The sequence below is a fragment of the Pogonomyrmex barbatus genome, unplaced genomic scaffold, assembly GCF_055798465.1.
Source record: "Pogonomyrmex barbatus isolate J1 unplaced genomic scaffold, ASM5579846v1 scaffold2, whole genome shotgun sequence".
Lineage (NCBI taxonomy): Eukaryota > Metazoa > Arthropoda > Insecta > Hymenoptera > Formicidae > Pogonomyrmex > Pogonomyrmex barbatus.
Window position 1 is genome coordinate 5,591,959 of NW_028297116.1, and position 20,225 is coordinate 5,612,183.

General features: G+C 41.4%; 1 protein-coding gene across 2 annotated transcripts in view; it reads left to right on the forward strand.

Moving 5' to 3' along the window:
• Positions 1–20,225, forward strand: part of DIP-lambda (Dpr-interacting protein lambda) — a 174,668-nt gene that overhangs the window by 128,185 nt on the left and 26,258 nt on the right. For both annotated transcript variants that reach the window (XM_089076708.1, XM_089076707.1), the window contains exon 3: positions 11,621–11,721. In XM_089076708.1, coding sequence (XP_088932834.1) covers positions 11,667–11,721 — 55 coding nt within the window. In that variant the 5' untranslated portion in view covers positions 11,621–11,666. The remainder of the gene's footprint in view (positions 1–11,620; positions 11,722–20,225) is intronic.

Here is a 20,225-nt window from a genome sequence, read left to right on the forward strand (position 1 = left end):
AGGCAAACCAAGGAATTATGGAGGAATTGCATACGTGCGCTGCGTCCCCGATGTTGTATTATATAAACCGCGAGTACAGTCGGACCTGCACCCTTTCAGTTTATATAATAGGAGGGTGAAAGAGGGCAAGGAGGTGTGCGCGAGGTATACGAGGATGGATGCGAGCGCCCGAGCAGACGCACGTTCGTGCATCCGTCGTGGAAATGCTCAAAGGAATCACGGCGTGCGTTCGGTGTACATCCCTGTAATGCTGCTGTAGAAGGAAGCGAGAAAGAGAGAGAGAGAGAGAGAGAGAGGGAGAGAGAGAGAGAGAAAGAGAGAGTAAACACTTGCTGTCTCGTTGCCGAAGCGTTTCCGAGTGGTTGGAACGCGTCTCTTTATCGCGGAGAGAAGCTCGCCAGAGGCACGCGCGCCACGTCCAACTTCAATCGCGAGTCAATTTATCGATCGGATGCGTTCTTCGAATTTTTTCGCGATGCTGAATTATGCTGCGCAAACGGCGCGCAACAACAAGTATCGGGATTTGCATAACTAGACTAGATCTTGCTATGTGATTAATTTTGCAATATATTAATTCGTTTTAGGCCCTTTTTGTCTTATCGTCTATAAATTAACTGGATAAATACTCGAGAATTAACCGTTAAAGAATATTAGCTGTTTTCGTACGGAATCGTACGTTTCCGTTTCAGTAAGACATAATTTATGTGACTTTGATTGAGTTCGTTGGCTCGGAAGGGTTTAATGGCTTAGGAGAATTTCGCTTGCGGCAAGAGATATAATTTTATAGCGTTGTAAATTGGCTATTGAAACACAGAGGAAAGTAATTTTAAATGGAACTTTTTTTTCTTCCTTTGAAAATACCCTCGGGACATATCAATCAAAATATCATCAAAAAATCATAATAAAAATGTACTATTTCGGAAATACTTTACCTCGAGGTAAGTCCGCAATCGGGCCAATTCGTTACGGAGATATCCCGTAACAAAGGTGGGATGATGTAAAGTAGATAACTTACGCCACGCAAAAACTTTTTTTGCGAGGGAAACATTTCGGCTGCAGAAATTCCGTACGTAGAAAATACCGAAGTTACGATACGCTGAGAGGATCGTTCTACCCTCCACCCCCTCCTCCCTCCCGTACACGTATAACGCGCAATAAGGGTTCAACCGGCGTAGGTAATGCGGAAACCTCGTATCGGCGTGCGAGTGCCTGCGATCGAAAGAAATCGCGCTACGCGGGGAATCGCGGGCAGTTTATTTCTCCGCAAAGAAGTGCCGTAACAAGCGGAATCGACGACCGTGCGCGATTGGGCTGGTTAAACGAATCGCGAAGCCGCGGGAGCCTGCGGGAGAAACATTTCTGATTAGACTTCCGAGCGCTCCGAGAAGGGGCTGGAAAGGTGGACACGTGTCCCCGTCACATGCGCATCTCCCTGATTCAACCCTCGTCTTATCGAAACGTCGAGATAGCGGGCATTGTAAACACATATGTATATGATACAATATTACGTAAGATTACGAAATTCTTTGCGACAAAAAAGGATATTAATTAACTGTAGCGCATTTGTAAAATATTATGAGATAGGAACAATTTTCAAGAAATAATTTGTTGATTGTTGTCTTCTTTAATTTTGATTATTATTGCGAAAATGTTTAATAGCAAATTTTTGGACATTTAAGGTTTGTATATTGGATATTGAAGTTTTGCTGAAATATCTAAAATTTAGCTAAATACAGATTTAAAAATAATAATATTGAATCATTAAACTAATTATTTAACACGCCTATAAGGTATAATAATATTGCAAAAATTTTTTTATAATTTAATAACTAAATTTAATGAAATCACATAATTTGAATGACCGAATAAAATTATTTTCAGATTTGTATCTGGCTAGATTTCTAAATATTTCAACGTAAAACCGTTCTTTTTACATACCTGTATACTATTTTTAAAGTTTACCAACGCTGTTAATATTCTAGCATGATTTACAAAGTAAAGCCTAACAAATATATATAATTTTATTTATTTATTTATCACAGATAATATCACTTTATTTTTTTTTTTCTGGTGGGTAACTGTAATTGTATTTAACAAAGAGCGGGAAAAGGACGCACGACTTTGCGGCTGTACAAACCGAGGTCGTGATTTGCCGGGCGCTGGAGGGAGGGGGAGAGGGGGGGGATGGAAATGGGTCGGGGTGGGCACGTGTACGAGAGAGTAACCAGTTGCCGTATCGCCCGGCTGAATAACTGCGATCCACCTGTCACGAGCAGGTACAAACGTCGAACAGTAGGAGGAGGAGACGGTCGTGGAAAACACACTTACACGATGTGTGCGCGCTGTTGGAGCAAAATATCGTTCTTTCTTCGATTCCATAAAATTTATCAAACGACCCACCCCGCTGAGAGCAACCGATACACGCTGCGTTCGCCGTCTCTCACGGCCGTTCGCAGCCAGCGCAGATTGCTCTCGGGAGAAACGAGGGAGGCGTGCTGCGCGACGTCGTGATTTCTGATAAAGTGAAAAGTAGTAATCGACTGATTGAGTGAGTTAGATATAATGTTCTTTGTCTCCGCGTTGTGGTGCAATTCAAAAATTTTTCATCTTTTGTTTTCATCTTTGTGATTTTTTTTCAGAGACACCTTTTTCAGACGTCAATTAAAGTACAGAACGCTGTGTACTCATGATTATTTTTGAGCAATTGACGGATTGAAATCGTCAAATTTTTAATTTAATCTGTGAAATATTTAATAATGAAAAACATTTAAATTGCTAAATTAAATTTAATAATAATAAATTTTATAATAGAGTAATTAATTAATATAATAATAATAATATATTAATATATTAATATAATAATTAAAATTAATACGTTAAAATTAATTATTATACATCGTACAATTTATATAAGTTAAAAATATTTTTATAAAACTTTAAACTTTAATTATGATTGTACAATATGCATACGATATATATATATATATATATATATATATATATATATAATATATATATATATATATATATAATTTATATATTATATACATTATTCAATGTATTATCAATAAATTTTAATATATCAATATTTCAATATATCAATTGATTAAAAAAATTAATAAGTATTTAAAAAAAAGTTTTAACCTGACTTAAAAGATAAATTTACAAAAATATTTCGTCGTGGTAATGAGTTTTTGCCGAAGGGGTAAAACAAATTGTTACGTAAAACCAAAAAAAAAGGCGTGTATTGAAATCAAGTAACAAGTATTGAAATATTCAAGAAATACTGCGCTCGCTGTTGCCAATCTCTCCCGAGGGAACAAAAAATCGGCCGGTTAATAATAGTCAGTCAGACATTTCATTTCGCGCGATATTTCGTTACAAGTGGCGAGACGAGGTTTTCATTCAGTGAATGCAGACGGTCATTCCATTCCTCGTAAAAGCCCGCGAGATGCAAAAGATATACGCGGAGAGGAGAGCGGGGAGGAGAAAGGGGGGCGCGTTTTAGTTGTGTATTCGGAAATAGGAGTGGCGCGGTGTCGAGATGAGAGTAAATAGAGCGGCCCCGGTAACGTGTGCTTGAATGGAAAGATTTATTCGGCTGGTGGAGCGACGGTGTCACCTGAGCTGTGCAGTTCAATGCGGCACGCTGACTTGTTTACATTCTGCTATTTTTATGCTTAACAAAAATTGCGCGATTAAAAGTGTTCAGCGCGCGTTACCGGGGCCGCTAATCGGCGGTAAACAATGCGAATATAAGAATTATCTTTCCCAAAAATAGGCTAAATCGAGGCACAAGTGTTAAAAAAATATCGCTTTATAGTCTGGCGCTTTCACTTATTGAATTTGATAATGTACTTTATTATTGCTTAATTATTACATAATTTTATCATGCAAGGATTGAATTCTTTTCTTCTGAAAAGTATGATCGATCGGACCGAGCTTCTCGATTTTGCGTACTTCGCGAGGACTTACACATTCTGCTTTATAGAACGCCCACCTACCAATTGCTAAGCACTTCCGCCTCTCGACTCTGAGATTCTCTTTACTCTCGAGACCCTTTCGCCCTCGCGCTCTTCAATTCTGGATGCAATTTTCCGTCCGATAGATCGCCGCTTATTTTCTTAGATTGCGCCGTTGGGCTACGCCAGTTCGCCGCTTCGTACCCGTCGACCGCGACAACGAACGAATTACATCGGATTCGAATAAATTAGAAAAATTCGTGATTCCTGAATAACATCACTATTTGAGAGATGATAAATAAATAGTGTGCGATTACATATATAGATTTGACATACGTCGCGCGACATAAATCTGCGACATTGCGAGACGTTAATCGCAGACGTCGACTTTGGATGAATGTTGGTGAATACATTAATGAAAAAGATACAAGATGACGGCGCAGATTGATGGATGTCCGATCAAACACGCGAAGAGGAATAAAAAAATTCTGCTGATTTACCTAAACGATCAAACTTTGGTTGAAATTTCTCGTAAAAGCCCGTTTTTACGCGACATTAACTCTCGATACATTTATGTACTTTTTGCGTCTCTCGCACCCTGCGATTCTGGCACCATCAATTAATTATGTTAGTAAATCGTGCGAAAATGAAGTAATCTACATTGCTGTTATTTTAATTACACTCCAAATGAAAGTTGAAATTTAATTTTATTATGTTATCTCATCTTCCGTCTTACGTTAATTAACATTCAATGAATAATGGCATAATGGTAAAGCTGTCATATGAAGAATCTCGACTTTCCTCAATATTTTCGTATGTCACAATAGCGACACGTGCGTACGGTAATTATATGTAATTGTAAAGATTTTTATTCCGTGGCGTGAAAATATTTTTTTAACGGGCAACATTTCGTCTTCGCATTGGCCGCGGCCCAATTTCTCTCGTGCCATCGCACGTTCATTATTTTCATACGATTATTTCGTACCACGCTCGAAACGGCGGCCGAGCTGACAGTGAGGGATTTCGGCGCATAGAAACGCGCGCGAAATCAAATTCGGTGGTTTTACCTTCCAAATTGGAGTCGTTTAATCGACGCCAAAGTGTCCGCGACAGAGCCCCCCCATTGTTATTTCGAATTGAATATATGCCGTTTTATGTCGCGGCGCGACCTCGGTCTGTCGACGGGAAGCCTGCATCAGCCATATCGAGTTGCATTTTCAACGGGCTCTGCGTGAACTTGATTTCTTGCCTCGCTCCAAAGATTAATGGATAGACATTATATGCGCTTTTCGGTGCATCCCGGACTTTTATCACAATAGTAGTATTGTGAAGAAGAAAAAAAAAAGAGATGATCTGACGCGATATATTTTAATTAGCTGCCAGGAAATATTTCAAGTCGTTAATCCGATGGACGTATATTTGTATGTGTTGTATACGGGTACTGGAAAATGAAGATAAGTTGGATCATACCAAATTAAACATTATCATTTGAAATTAATATCCAAATTACGAAAGAAAAAAAAAAGGAATATAGCCGGATAGCAAGAAAGTCGCTTGATGAATTAATTGGGACGAACGCTAGTTCGCGCTCGTTTCGTGCGACCTTATTAAATTAGCCGCCGCTCTAATCCGCGTAGGATCTGAGCAGAGTATCATCCTAGAGAGCCCCTCTCGAGCGAGCTGTGCGCATGTAGTCCGGGAGAAATTAAGCGGAACTCCGCGAAAGAGTTTCGATTCCGCTGCATAATGCACTTACGATGGCCACACGGATAGAAATTCCACGGGGCACTCCCCCGCGTCATAGAGATTCCCCGCGTACTTGAAATTTTCCACAAACGAGTTGCTAAGCGCGCGCGGGGGGGGGGGCTTAGCCGGCCTTCTCGCGGCGGCGGGCTCGCATTACGAAGTTGGCCCCCGTTCCTATTTTCGTTACCGCGAAACGGCCCTTCACGATCGCGCGCGCGTTTCCTCTGCCCGCGAATCCTCCGCCCTCTCATATCGCGCCGCCTCTTTCCCTCTTCCCCCTCCTCATATTCATTAACGATGGCCAAATGATGGAATTGCGGCTAAAAGTGCGCGTACTTTGTGCCGCGTAACAAAGTTCGCCGGTACTTGAAGAGTACGGTACCTTTATGTCGTCGCACACGTGCACGTTTGCATGGACCTTCGAACGTGAACACTGCGCGCGCGCGCGCGCGCGCGCGCAAGCGGAGCTTTTAAATATAATTGGCACGTCATGTGGAAGGCGAAAACACGAACGTCCGTTGTGACGCGAGAGTACGCGACTTTTTAATAATTACGCTGTTTTTATTACCCCAATACGCGCCGCCCGCTAATGGCGGCGAAATTATGGAACGTATTAATTCGCGCGAGTTGGCAGATACCGAAAGGCAAAAGTAACGAAATTGCCCTGACAAAATTGATTCGATAATAATGGCCAACGTAAAATACGAAATTTCTGCGACGGCAGAAATGGATTAAGCTATCGCGTCTGTTTATATTAAATTTCTGCCAATATTTAAAAATAATCTGTAATATTTCTTCTCTCTCTCTCTCTCTCTCTCTCTCTCTCTCTCTCTCTCTCTCTTTCTCTGTATACGCGCATGAGAGAAGTAATATACATATATATGATAACATTTTAATAAAATATATTTTCAATCTTCATATCTTCAACAAAGTCCGTGGTGGAGATATAAAATAATTCTAAAGTGACAATGCATACATTTTAGACGGGTGTGTTTCCTGCAGGAAGGAACGAGTCTGTTAAAAATTCAAAACGTGCTCGTATCGCCAGATCTAGTGATTCAATTTTAAATGTGGGTGCCGGAGAGGCTAAGAATTCATCGTGGATGAGCATCGTGAGCGCAGGTGCCCGTGCGCACGCTTAACAATCGAATTAATGTTTAAAGATTTATCACGCGTATATCCGGAGAGAGGCGCGGAAAGCAATTAGGGCGGCGTGTGCCGCTCGCCAATTTGTACGGTTTACGTCGTTACGAACGAATAAATCCCGGGGCCCCGTCGCCCCGTGTCGTTACTGCGAAGATTAGATTAACTGTCTCTTCATTTCGCGAGCAGAGACAGTTATTACCGCCGCAGGGCGTCTCGCGCCCGAGAGTAATCGTCCGATCGTGCGCGTTTCTCGTCCATAAACGTCCCGCACGGGTGAGACTTCCACTTCCTTCTCCGTTCCCTTCCCTTCGACCCCACCGCGATTGCGCGCCGAGGCTTACGAGGCTTTATAGCTCGCGATTAAAAGCGATGCCGTTTCGGGAGAAACGGCGTCTCCCGCCTACTGCTTCTCGATATCGTATGGACAACCCGAAGGCCGCTTTATGGAGCGTGCTGTTGATAGATGGTTACTTTGATACGAACGAATTGAATTCAGCTCTTTCTGAGTGCTGCTTGATTATCCAATGTGCGGTTAAATATCGAAAAATTAAATCGATCAATTAATGTCTAGAAAATTGCGATTGATTTCTTTTAATACTTCAAAAATGCTAATAATCTAGCGATCTATGTAATAAAATAAATTATAAAAAAAAAAAATAACTAAAATTACTAAAAAATATTTTTATTTTATTTTTATTTTTTTAATAATATTTGGAAAGTGATTTAATTACTGGGGTACGTAATCACTGGGGTATCAATCGCGACTTTAGATGGCGAATAGTGTCCGAGTACGGGATATATATACGAAGATGTATGATAAGACACGGGTCTCCATATTGACCGTTATGTACTTTTTACGCATGGCGTTCGCGTCTCTATTAAACGTCATCTTCAATCTTTTATTTGCAGTTGACTATCAGCTTGCAATCGGCACTCAAAGCAATTGGTTTCCAGGCATGATTGCGCGTGCGATCGATCGCGGACATATAAATTGGAACTGTGGTACCTTTTCTTTCAATTACGAATATCTCGAGTCCGACTGGACTCTCTCTCTCCCTGCCGAGAATTTTTCGCAACTCCTTCATTTGCAGCATTAAATATCTCCGTGGCAACAAACTCTCAACTTAAAATCCGATTAAAATCAAATCAAGTGAAATCAAGTTAAGCACAAGACTTCGTTATACAGTTCCGTCTCTGTAGCTGATTTTGCGAATTAAAATCTTTCTTATTGTTCATTTCTTCTCATTTCAAAGATAAATAATTAATATCGCAATGCCAGAACGGTCACCGTATTTTATCGTCTTGGATCGCGGTACATATGGCCAACGATCCACGATGGATTTATTTCGTAATCAGAAAATCTGTTAAGAAAATACATTATTTCTGGATACTTTGGTTTTAAAGTCGACGAAAAAAAAAAAAAATCGAATGGTGGGATATTCTTTTATTCTGATTATAAAAATAGTATCTATCTGGACCGAGGATTGAAGGGGACGCCGTTTTCTCTCTTTCTCCCTTGGTGCACTCGCCGGCGCAAAATGTGGAGTCGCGTACGCGCCGTACGCGCGCGACTTCTTATCACCGGCGCGTTCAATGCATAAAGCATAAAGTTCGTATCTCATGCATACATTCATAGAGCCGTCGGTGCGGCAGCGATGGCGGGAGCGAGACGAAAGTCATAACTTACGGTGCGTCCCTCGCGCCTCTCGTCCCCACTTGCCCCCCCCTCCCTTCCCCTACAGTCGCACGTATCCCATCCCGTAACCATCACCGTCCCGCACTTGGGAGTATCGAAACACACCCGCAAAATCACCGAAGGGTGACTGAGGCACGTATGACGGCTGGCACTCCTTCCGGGGGTTCTCGGTGCTCTCAAAATTCCATTTTCCCACGGAAAAATTCCATTTTTCCATCGGGGCCTCTCCCTCTCTCTCTCTCTCTCTCTCTCTCTCTCTCTCTCTCTCTCTCTCTCTTTCTCGACCGATTCATTGAAAAATAGTCCACTTACCGCGGCCTCTTTTTGCGATAAATCAATCGCACCTTTCCGACTGTGTTCCATATAGCCGCCCCTTCCGCTCTCCCTCCTTTCCATCTTTCATTTTTCTACGACATAGCCCTCTTCCTCCGGGCGCGCCTCGATGCACCCCGACCGTGGGGAGGGGGGGGGAGGGTTGGATTGTCTTCCGAGATGACTGCTGACAAATAGCGAATCGATCCGCCGCCGTCGCCGCGCATCGGCCGTTACACCATAAAGCTGCCGCAACAAAGCGTCGTTTTGATGCTTTATGGGCATCGCGTCGCATCGCTGGCCGTTACCGGCATGACGTTGCCGGGATGGATGGTGCACGCGACGGCTCGTATTGGCCCGCGAGAGAAAGAGAGACGTTCTCGATTCTCGTTTAGGGGATGAACTGAAAGCGCGCGTTGCAACGGCCAACGCGCGTTGCGCGTTATGACGTTTATTCGTTCGCATCGCGTTCTCATGCAAACTTGGACAACGAATTTTACTCTTGTATGGGACGCGCAATAGAATTTTGAAGGCCTCCCTAAAAGTTGGATTTTTCTCTTGTCGATTTCGGAACGTCACGCCCGTGTAAGCGACTGACATGCAAATTTTCTTATTGTAAAACTTACCCTCTGAGAGCTTAGAAAAAGTTTACATGATTTTCCATAATGTCCGTAGCTCAAGAAGACCAATATTTTTGGGAAAATATAGAATGTCAAATGACATATTTCTTTTATGTTTTATTTTATATTTATCCATGTCTATTACTCTTGTGTGTGTGTGTGTGTGTGTGTATATATATATATATATATATATATATATATATATATATATCGATAATATCCTTACGTTCAAAATTTTTACATTTTATCTTAAAAATTATTTATTATTATATCTTTGATATAATAAAGTAGCAATATTGTGGCACAAGAAAATATACGCGCATGGAATTTTGCTTTAATTAATTTTATTTATTGCTTGCAAATCAACGTAGTCATGATTCGAACGGAAGATACCGTTCACCTCGCGCCGAAGATCGGCACACCCGTTTTCGCATGCATCATTCCGATTGCACTATTAGTACATCGTAGAAATTGTAACTCGGATAGTGGATCGCAGATTGATCTGCGTTGGGAGCAGGTGCGGCCTGTGCGGGATCGATGGCCGCGCGTCGACACTTTCTTTCATCGCGTGACATGCGAGGGAATAAAAATTCCTCATCCGCGGTTTTATCGACATCGTGGAATGAGTCGGCGGATGTTCCGTCGATGAGGAAAAAGCGCACTGCCACGGATAGAATGGTACGTTGTCTGGCGCAAGAATTCTATAGAAAGACACTGAACTTCCATTCTTTTATTATAATCAATATTCAGATATTTCATATATCTAAAGTATATTATATTTAATTATATATATATATATATGTATATATTTTTACAGCCAAGATAAATTATGATTTATTAATTAGACATTTAAATTTTATTTTGATTTTCTTTGATAATTATTGTTTTCTAATTTTTGTCGTGTACAACTTTTGAATATATTAAAATTTTTAAGATGTTTGTTGTTGTTTTCGTTGTAAACTGGAAAAATCTGGAATGTTACAATGAAATTTTTTTGTCGTAACGTTCACTTCCACGATAATGTTTGAAAGTTGAGAAAAGGCGTAATATGATAGGAGAAACTACAGATTGTATCGTTAATATTACGCAACAACAACCCTAGGAAATAACATAGAATGCAACTTCAAATGCAACAAAGATTAAGTATACTTTACTTTGTAAATGGTAACTTCCTAAAAGCTTACTATTATTCCGCCTGTGTTGTTCATGTTGTATGCTTTATGGGCGAATTTGCTAATAGGATACATTTCTCTGTTTCCTTCTGAATCATTTCTGATTTTATTATCTAAAATTTAACGCACACAAGAAAATTATATTTTAGAATTCATAGAAATTTTCTTCTTTCCGACATCTTCATTCTTGACTTCGCCTCCACTCAAAAAGGAATTGCTTTCTTATAATTTCTTTCATCATCTTTTTTATTTCTTTTTTTTTAATCAAGAAGAGAAACCATGCAGCGAATGCTCTCGAGTACTTCTTGCTAATACTTGATCGGTCTTTATGCTTCACTGTTCATATGCACCTCTTCATGAGAGCTGATTCGTATAGATACACGCGCGTACGATGTTTCCGTGATCTTTAATTGCATTGATCCAACAAGAGGACGCCTTTCAGCGTAACTCCTTTAATAGGTGATAGGAGATGGTCATTAATTACAATCGACGAACCTCTGGCATCGCGGTTGGTTTATTTCGAAGCTACTTTCGATCTCTTGTTCTTTCTCCCTCCCTTCGCTTCCGTTGTACTTCTCGCTCAGCTGCTCCCTTTTTCTCCCTCGCTAATCCTTTCACTTCTATGAAGCGTAAAAATCAAAATGAACGGTAATTAAAATTGACGTTTTCTCTCGTTCTCTCTTTCTTGGTGGAATGATTGAAATAAAAGACCGAAAAGAACAATATATAGTATCAATTATAGTATCAATATTAGAACAGAAAACAAATCTTTTGTCTATATTTACAAGTATATAATATACAAGATAATAGACAATTATTTCATTTTATTCAACTTAATAATGAATATTTTATATTTTAAAAATACATTTTAGTGCATTTGAATACTGAGTTTTCTCAGTCACTAGAGCTTTCATGTCTAATGATTGGTTGCACGTTTATTAAAAAAATGTTTCTTTTTATTTTCAGATCGCCGACTGGTGTCCCGAACTCATCAGAAAACTGGTCGATTCTCATGGCAGCGTGGAAACTCACAGTCCTCTTCGCTGCGGTCTTGCCACTTTGCTTATGTGAGTGAGTCTCCCTTTCTCTTCATATTTGCATGTTGGAGTCCTCGTAATCCGTTTATAATTTAGGTTGTTTGAAACATGACGCGTCAAACCCTAAATGTAGGAATTCACACAAGGCTTACGCTTTCTAACTTTATAAGAAATAAATAATTTCTATTACGTTGTCATTACTTTTTCACATGTGTCCATAATTTTTATAACGAATAGCCAAATTATCAAGATCCCTAAATATGAGATCTAAATAAATAAAAAAATGCTATTTCAACGCTTGGGGTTGTTATTACTTTATGATATGTGTCTATAATTCTTATAAGGAATAGCCAAATTATAAAATTTCCAAAATCTGAGATCTAAATAAGTAAGAAATGCTATTTCAGCGAAAAAATTCTGGTCATTCTTCTGATATTTACCATCCTCGAACCTCTCACGATGTCATTCGGAAGTCACGGTATTTCCGAGCGTGGGAGAACCACGGCGGTTCTCATAATTCGATGAAAGAGTCGGGACGAGCGAAGGAAGCGAAATGAACCACGTCGTGACGGCGAGAGAGTCGCGTCACACCGTCGTGACGAGAAAAAGGACGAGATTGAAGGTCCAGGAAAAAGGATAAATCGAAGGGACGATCGCAGGCATCGCCGTCAACCGTAACCGACTTTCATGAGGAAGCCACGGAAATTCTCCTGATGTCGTACAACAACTTTCCTCCGCGATATTGTTTGTTCTGACGACAGCGAGTGCGCTGAACCGTTACGTCGAAGCGGGAATAATGCTCGAATATTTGCTACGGAATATGATGTAAATATGGAGATAGTTATGGTTAGATGGCCGATATAAAAGAGTCGTGCGCGATATTTTATAGGATGTTTATTTGAACCATCGACATTTCTGTCAGTTGTAACAAACATCTCAGACATCTCCTTAGGTAAAAATAAAGAATTTACAATACTTTTCATTGGTGCTTTTCCTCCCTTGTCAAAATAAAATTATAATTTCCTAAAATTCCAAAAATTCCAGAATTTTATAAAACAAACTGACATATAGTATTTACATCTTTAAACATTACATAACGTTTAGACATAAATACTTATTTTATCAACTTTGAACTGTGAATCAAGATTTATATATATATATATATATATATATATATATATATATATATATATATATATATTGTAACATACGAGGAGAGAAATGTATTTGTTGACATCTATACTTTTTGAGGTACCGTTACCATATACGATATATTGGATTGAATTTTTTTGTCTCGCTCTGAAACCCATATGTCGTCCTCAATCTCCCCATGGGTCCCGCGTCTCACGATTAAACTCTGTGTAATTCATGCCGAGGCCCTTTTATGTGTCAGGCCCTAGGACCTTGGCGAATAATCCGCCACCATGTCCGTGAGCTTTGGGCGAGTCGACGAAGTTTCGTTGTAAAGCCGCGGCCGTAAGATGCAACGGATGTTACCTCGTCCACTCGGCGAGGAGAGTGCGTCGGCCGCTCTCGCCCGCCTCTGAATCTCTTACTCGGTTATATCCGCGCTGCGGTGGCGGCGGCGCCGCAACGACCCTACCCAGGACGATACATCGCCGAGGGTGGCCCCGGCGCGAGGGAGAGTTTGTAGGATCCACTTAAATCCACCGTGATTTACTCGGGCACGCCGCGTCCAAACCTCCCTCTCCGTCCCTCCTCCCCCTCCCCCTCCCCCTTCCCCCTCTTCCCGTCTCTCCGCCTCGCTCTACGGCGGGATGCAGCCGCAGCCGCAATAAGTAACCGAGCCTCGGGCTTTTCGGAAACGCCGATGGAAAGCGTTAAGGAGGATTCGTCGTAGCCGACGAGTTATCCCTTCGATATATCTAGAAGCGTCACTCGTTGTCTTCTTTTCTCTAGAAAGTCTCTCAAATTAATTATATTTTCACTAACGTCTTGCCTTTCGACGATCATTTTTATCTTTTTTTTTTTTTTTTTTTTCTGTAATCTTCAAACTATTGTTTTTGTTCACTTTCCGGTACGGTTTGGTTGTTGTACGAGACATCGCTGCAAATTTTCTAAAGCAAAAGACTCGCAGATAGAAATCACGGCATTTCTTTGACTGAGCTTTTTTAAGTTGATTATGTAATAGTGTATACGGGCACGCCACTCCGTGGCGTATTAAAACGCCGACTCTTTTGTTCGTCGAGAATTAAAAGGGAGAGGCCGCTCGAAGGGATTAGACGAGGGCGTAATTAATTTCGGCCGTACTTCTTATTTTTAACCGGCGGTCTTATTATTGCTGCGCCACTTTCTTTATTTTACTTCCGATACTTTGTTCCATCCTCTCTCTACGAGGATTGGAGGGTAAGATCGTACGAAATAGTATTACGGCATTTCTTTGAATCGAGGGAATTTACGGGATTTTTGCGGAGCGCATTTCAGCTCTGTCTATAAGCTCTGAGTCGCAGCGAGAGAAAAAAAAATATATATATATATTTTTTTTTTTATTACAACATGGGGAAATAGCGCGACCGATGTTTCCGTTGCGCGAATATCGACGAGGAATTCTCGTCGCGCCGCGCGACGTCATTACGCTCGCAATTTTTTCCAATTTACCTGTATTTTTTTGCTTACGGAAAGGCTAATTACCAGCGTATCGCACTGCGCAAATACACCGCAAAAATGCGACAAACGCGAAACAGCGTAGCTCTGCGATAGTAATCGCGATTAACGTAATAATTACAAATGCGAACGTTAATGCACCCGCCTAATGTCGCGATCTGCGTAACTGTGATGTTTCCACCCTTTTTCCATGCATATCTAAAAATATTACTTTACAGTTCCGATGCGCTTCTACCCTTAATCTCGCAGTACGCTCGTCGATATATCGAATCTGCCTTAAAAAAAGAAAAGGATGTTAAAATTTTTATCCGCATTTCGATGTCAAATTCATTGAAATTTAAAATAGAGATGAAAAAGATTAATACTATTTTATGATTTCGTAGTGAAAATTGAATATATTCATCGATATTTCGTTGCATTTTTAAATTGTGCGGTGACATCGGGCTATTCTTATTCCAATGTACTACAGTCGCATTATTCTTTGGCACTTTTCATAGATTTCCGATATATGTCAGGAGCGAAATTTGCATTTTAACTGGGAGTCTCCAGTCTTATTCCATCATAAATTCGCCAAACAAGGAAATTAGATAAATCCGACTTTTCACACATGTCTCGATGTAAAAAAATGTAAATTAATAACTTATTATTTAGACATTCATAATCGTCACTGTGTATAATTCATCATAATTCTTTTTCTTTACTCGCTGATATGTGATAAATGTCACTACACAATCTTTATAATTTATAGAAACTTTCGTCTAGATAAAAGCGACTTGGGACAGATGCGAGTCGATGTGCGATCTTAGGTACCTCGTTATTTGTAAGATTCGCAAACGATCGTATTCCCGTCGACGAACGATTCTCGCCACGCGTTTCCCGACGAGATTTACGAGCTCCTTGAGTTGGCAAAAATCTTTTATACCGGCTTTCGAGCCACGGCTCGAATCCTTCGCGGGTCGCGCGGTGAGAGGTGAGAGGTGCTTCGATCCGCTCCATCTTCATCGGCGGTCGACGGCGCTGATGACACGCGAGAGAGAGTGCCAGCTTCCATTTTCAATATCGCGCCGACAGTCGCCTTCGGGATCCTCGTCCTCACGAAGCGAATCCTGCGAATCTCGGGCGTCCGTCATTGCACGCGACGTTATCAGCGATTCGCCGGTTGCCGCGGATCGATTTCCATGCGGATGTACATACGTATTGAAATGCAATAAGCTGGATCGAAGCCGAATGTCTACACGGTTGCCGTGAAAAAAAAGGAACACCTTGTCTCGTCGTTCAATTTAGATCACAAGGCTGGATATTTTACTTGCATTTTTAATTTAATGCTACCAAATTTAATTAAATGTCACCAAAGGCATTCGGAATTATCTCCGCGTGCTCGTCATTCATTTATCATTCATTTACTTATTAAAAAAAATGACAAAAGCATATACAATACAAATAGTATTTTACCAATTGTCGAGAGCGCTAATTCTCTCAGAAAATATTTTAATGTTCGACATTCTTTGACAGATTTGCAATCAACTTTTCTTTTATTAAAATTCAATGGAAGAGATCGGATAGGTCGGGCGCGTGCATAAATTTTGATGGATTTATCGATGATACGTCCGCGTTATATTGGAGCTCCATGTGTTGTTTGTAATTGAATATCGCGAGACACGTAATTCTCATAAAATAGCAGCGCGATAAGTTACGCGTATAAACATCGAGCGTTTTCATTACGGAAGCTTAGCCCATTCGTTACATCAAGCTTGCGATTTTCGGGCATTCAAAGGGATATAATTTACAGAGAGAGAGACAGAGAGGATAAAGTCGCGCATTTCCATCACTCTACGTCAGTTCATCAAATTAATTTTTATGTCCGGTATACTAGATGTTTATTTTTGTCAAAGATAACGCTGTCTCTTTTCTTTTATTGTAACCGCCACGCTCAGAAACTGAGAGATATACTTTCCATATTGCGTCCATCTCGACGACGTCAAATGTTACCGTTCGAAGTTCGCGCGAGACGCATGTAATCCGTGTAATCCGTCTAGGTGAACATAACTGGCGTCGCACGATATGGGCGAAGTTTGTCTCGGACTATCCGATGTTGGCCGGGGCCGGAATAATGGAAAATGTCATGACAATTGCACTGAATACCGCCGTAACTCCGCCGCTGACTAATGCAAATGAATATATATTCAAATCCTATCGGAGAATTAATAATTTTCGCCCGTATCGCGAGCGGCGGCATCGCGCCAACATATCGCGTTGTCAAACTTAACAAGACCGATACTACATCGTTATTTCGCGTTATTGATGCCGTCGTTAAACTTAAGACACTTCCGATCCGATTCTAATGGGTGAAGGCGCGTCCGAAACGCGTCGAGTGTGTGTTATAGATATTTTGCTCGCTCGCAAACTCCGCGCAAAATACATTTTTTTTTCCCCATAATTATCCCGCGTGTCTGCGTGAGTGATGCATCGTTGTTAAATTAAACGCATGTGAGCGTCACATCAATGGGAAAATCGTTGATACGATTCTGCGGAAGAGAGGAACGGTGAAAAAGAGAAAGAGAGAAAGAGAGAGAGAGAGAGAGAGAGAGAGAGAGAAGGGGGGAAGAAAGGATGGGAGAGAGACAGAATAACTTCAGGATGCAGCGAGCACGTTGGCACGATAAATACGCGTGTACTCGATGTACCTTTTTATTTCAGGACCGAAGAAAAAGAGGTGACCGATAACTGCAAAGTGATCTGTGTATTCGACGATCGCGAAATCGGGAGTTTACGTAACGCGTCACATGTTCCTCAAGTTCGCCCGAAGTGTCGATAGTCGGGACGCACGCCTCCCGAGGCATAAAAAGCGAAATGAGGAAGTTAGTCACTTCAGAGAGAAGGCTTTATATCGCTTTTACGACTTTAAACGAGGCGTAGCATCGAACGACACGGGCGGTATGGTGTATATATATATATATATATATATATAAGGAGCGGAAAAGTTTTCTTCCTTCTGCACCGTGCTGGCGGAGTGCAGACGTGAAACCCGCGTCTTCGCGATGCCCGGGGGCGATACAGGGAGGAACTCATTTGGCATTCAGGACAGAGAACGCCGGCGATAGCCGGTTGAAGGATGCGTGACCAAATAAACGAGTGTCCGAATACGTTTAAGCAAATGCGATCCTCCGCCGCAACGCGAGAAGTTTGTTCCTTTCTTCGGCGGCGGCGTTGCGAATCGTCGCCGAGCCTTTTTCGCGAAGAGAATTACGAAGTTAACTGACTGCATCCATCTTTGGAAATCTTTTTCGCGAGGCACCGTCAAACTGCACGTCCGCTGCAACTATTGTCCGTAATATCGCGTAACGAATATTACAAGGAGATAATAATGTATCGTACGATATATACGAAGGCATAAGAGACGCAAATTGGGAAATTTGTATGAAATTACTGGCGGAGGAATATGAAGAAGCTAATGGATATCTCTAATGCAAGAAGAAAAAGAAAGAGAGAGAGAGAGAGGGGAGGGGGGGGGAAATAAAATTTATTGAGGTCGATAAAAAAAGTTCGGCAACCGTTAATTGGCTCAGTAAACGCGAATACGTGGACGTGAAATAAAATTGCAGTGAATATTGTGTGTGTGTGTGTGTGTGTGTGTGTGTGTGTGTGTGTGTGTAAAACAGAACTTTATAGAATAATTAAAAGTAATCCAGCGCAATTAATAAATAAACTCTCTAAAAAATACGTTATAATCATATATTTCGCATTATATTTTATTTATACGAATTCAATGCGATTTAAAAAAAAAATTATACAAGTGCCGATAACGACGTATGTTGCGGTGATCAACAATTTTCTGAGAAATGATCAGCTCCAAATATTCTCGCCAATAAATCTGTATTGTTACTAATATCGGAGATTTCAAAAGTGCTCATATAACTGAAACCACGTAAAAGCCGTCTAATTAATGGCGTCTTTGTTTGTGAGGCTATAAAGGCAGCGTCGGGTCGAAGAGAGATTGAAACACGATTGCCGCGTTTAGTGTCCTTTAAACGCAACACGTTGCGAGCATTTTCCCGGGGACGCATCGGAGAAATAACGATGATTCGACGAGGAAGTGGACGTAAACGGAGGGAAAGAATAGAAGTACAACTGAGTGGACTGGGGAGAAAACCATCGGAGGGGGAGAGCCGCAGCCGCGCTTCCGACAGATTATGCTAACGAGACAATCCCCACGGTACACCGGAGGCGCGTATAACCTCACTCACGGTTTTTCTTTTTATTTTTTTCTCGTTCGTTCGGCGGAGATCCCATCGCCGCTATCTTCCTCAGGCCGAAGGAACGGAAGCAGCGGGCGTATCCTGGTAAGCGGAATTGCCCTAGGGCCCTCGATGGCGCGTGAAGAAAATGCCGAAACCTGTGCCGAAAGTAGAAAATAGAAACATCACGGGAACATTTCGAGGATGTTCGATCTGCCGATCGACCCGAGCCCGATAACGAGGGATTGACGATGGATTAGGATCCTTCAGGAATGATAACGAGCTGGGACAGGCACTCCCAATCCCTTTTGTTTACGAAAATTATTCACACCACCCCATTATTGTATTCGCCGTTTTATTTCCTCTCGCTTTTTACGCGCCGACGATTTTTGCCGCGCGCGTTTCGTTTTCCCATATCGGACATTCGAACCGTATCCCCAGTTATCGCCAAAACCCTTGGACGAGGAAGCCGCTTTTATCTTTTTTTTTTTTTTCTTCGTACCCATTTCTGCGGCGTATTTTCGTCGAGCGTTCGGTAATCACGTCCTTAATTGCGCAATTACGCACGCTCCCTTTTTTACGTCGGCATAGCGATGTACGGCGACGCGCGGCACGAGGGAAACTCGCAGGCATTATCGGGAGCGGCTCGCTTTTCCTCCAGTCTCTCGGCCTCTCTCCAACTTCTATCCCTACCGGCGGATTCCCGTTTAAGCCAAAATCAATAGGCGCGTGCTCGGATCTGATAAGTATCCCAAAGAGAGAGCTCCGCCTCTCTCCTACATCGAAGAGAAGATTCTCTTGCATCGCACGCTTAAATACATTTATGTGTGTCGCATACGTGCACGTGTATGTGAAGCTATCCTGGCTCCTTTCACCTACAAACTTTGACTAAACTGTCAAATTGATTTTTACCATCTTTGCATTTTCCAAATTAATTTTGATAAACGGATCAATTCATTTTACGCTTTTATACGTCCTTTCGCTAGAACGCCTGGTTCAAATATAAAATATATAATACGATATTTGATGCGTATCAAAATAAATGGAGGATGTGACTCGAGATTCATTTACAACCCCTGTTTTAAATTACTTGGCACTAGACGACGATGTTCTCAAATTTTCTTCTTGCATCACTTAAAGATTTATGGATATCGCATACGTATATGTGCACGTGAAATTATTTTCGCTCCTTTCACCTATAAACTTTGACTAATGTGAAATTGATTCTTACCACCTTTGCCATTTTCCAAATTAATTTCAACAAGGGGATCGATATGGATTTTTTACTTTTACATCCCTTTTCGATAGAACACCCGCTAGTTCAAGTACGAAATATATATAATACGATATTTGATGTACATATCAAAATAAATGGGGGATGTGACTCGAGATTCGTTTACAACCTCCGTTTTAAATTATTTGGCACCAGACGACGGTGTCCTCAAATTTACGCAGGGTCACGTGCGATCTTCCATTTAAACACACAGACGTTTCGCTCAGCTCCCCCCTTTCTCCCCTGCGAGTGTCCCGCTAGCGTTTTTATGCCACCTCCGTCTCGCACGACCGTAAATCCTTCGTTACCGGAACTTTTTAACGAAACTCTTCCGTGTAATCCCTTCGGCGTTCTGTATTTGCCGTAAAGATTCCGCTGTCGTCCGCGCGCGACACGTGATG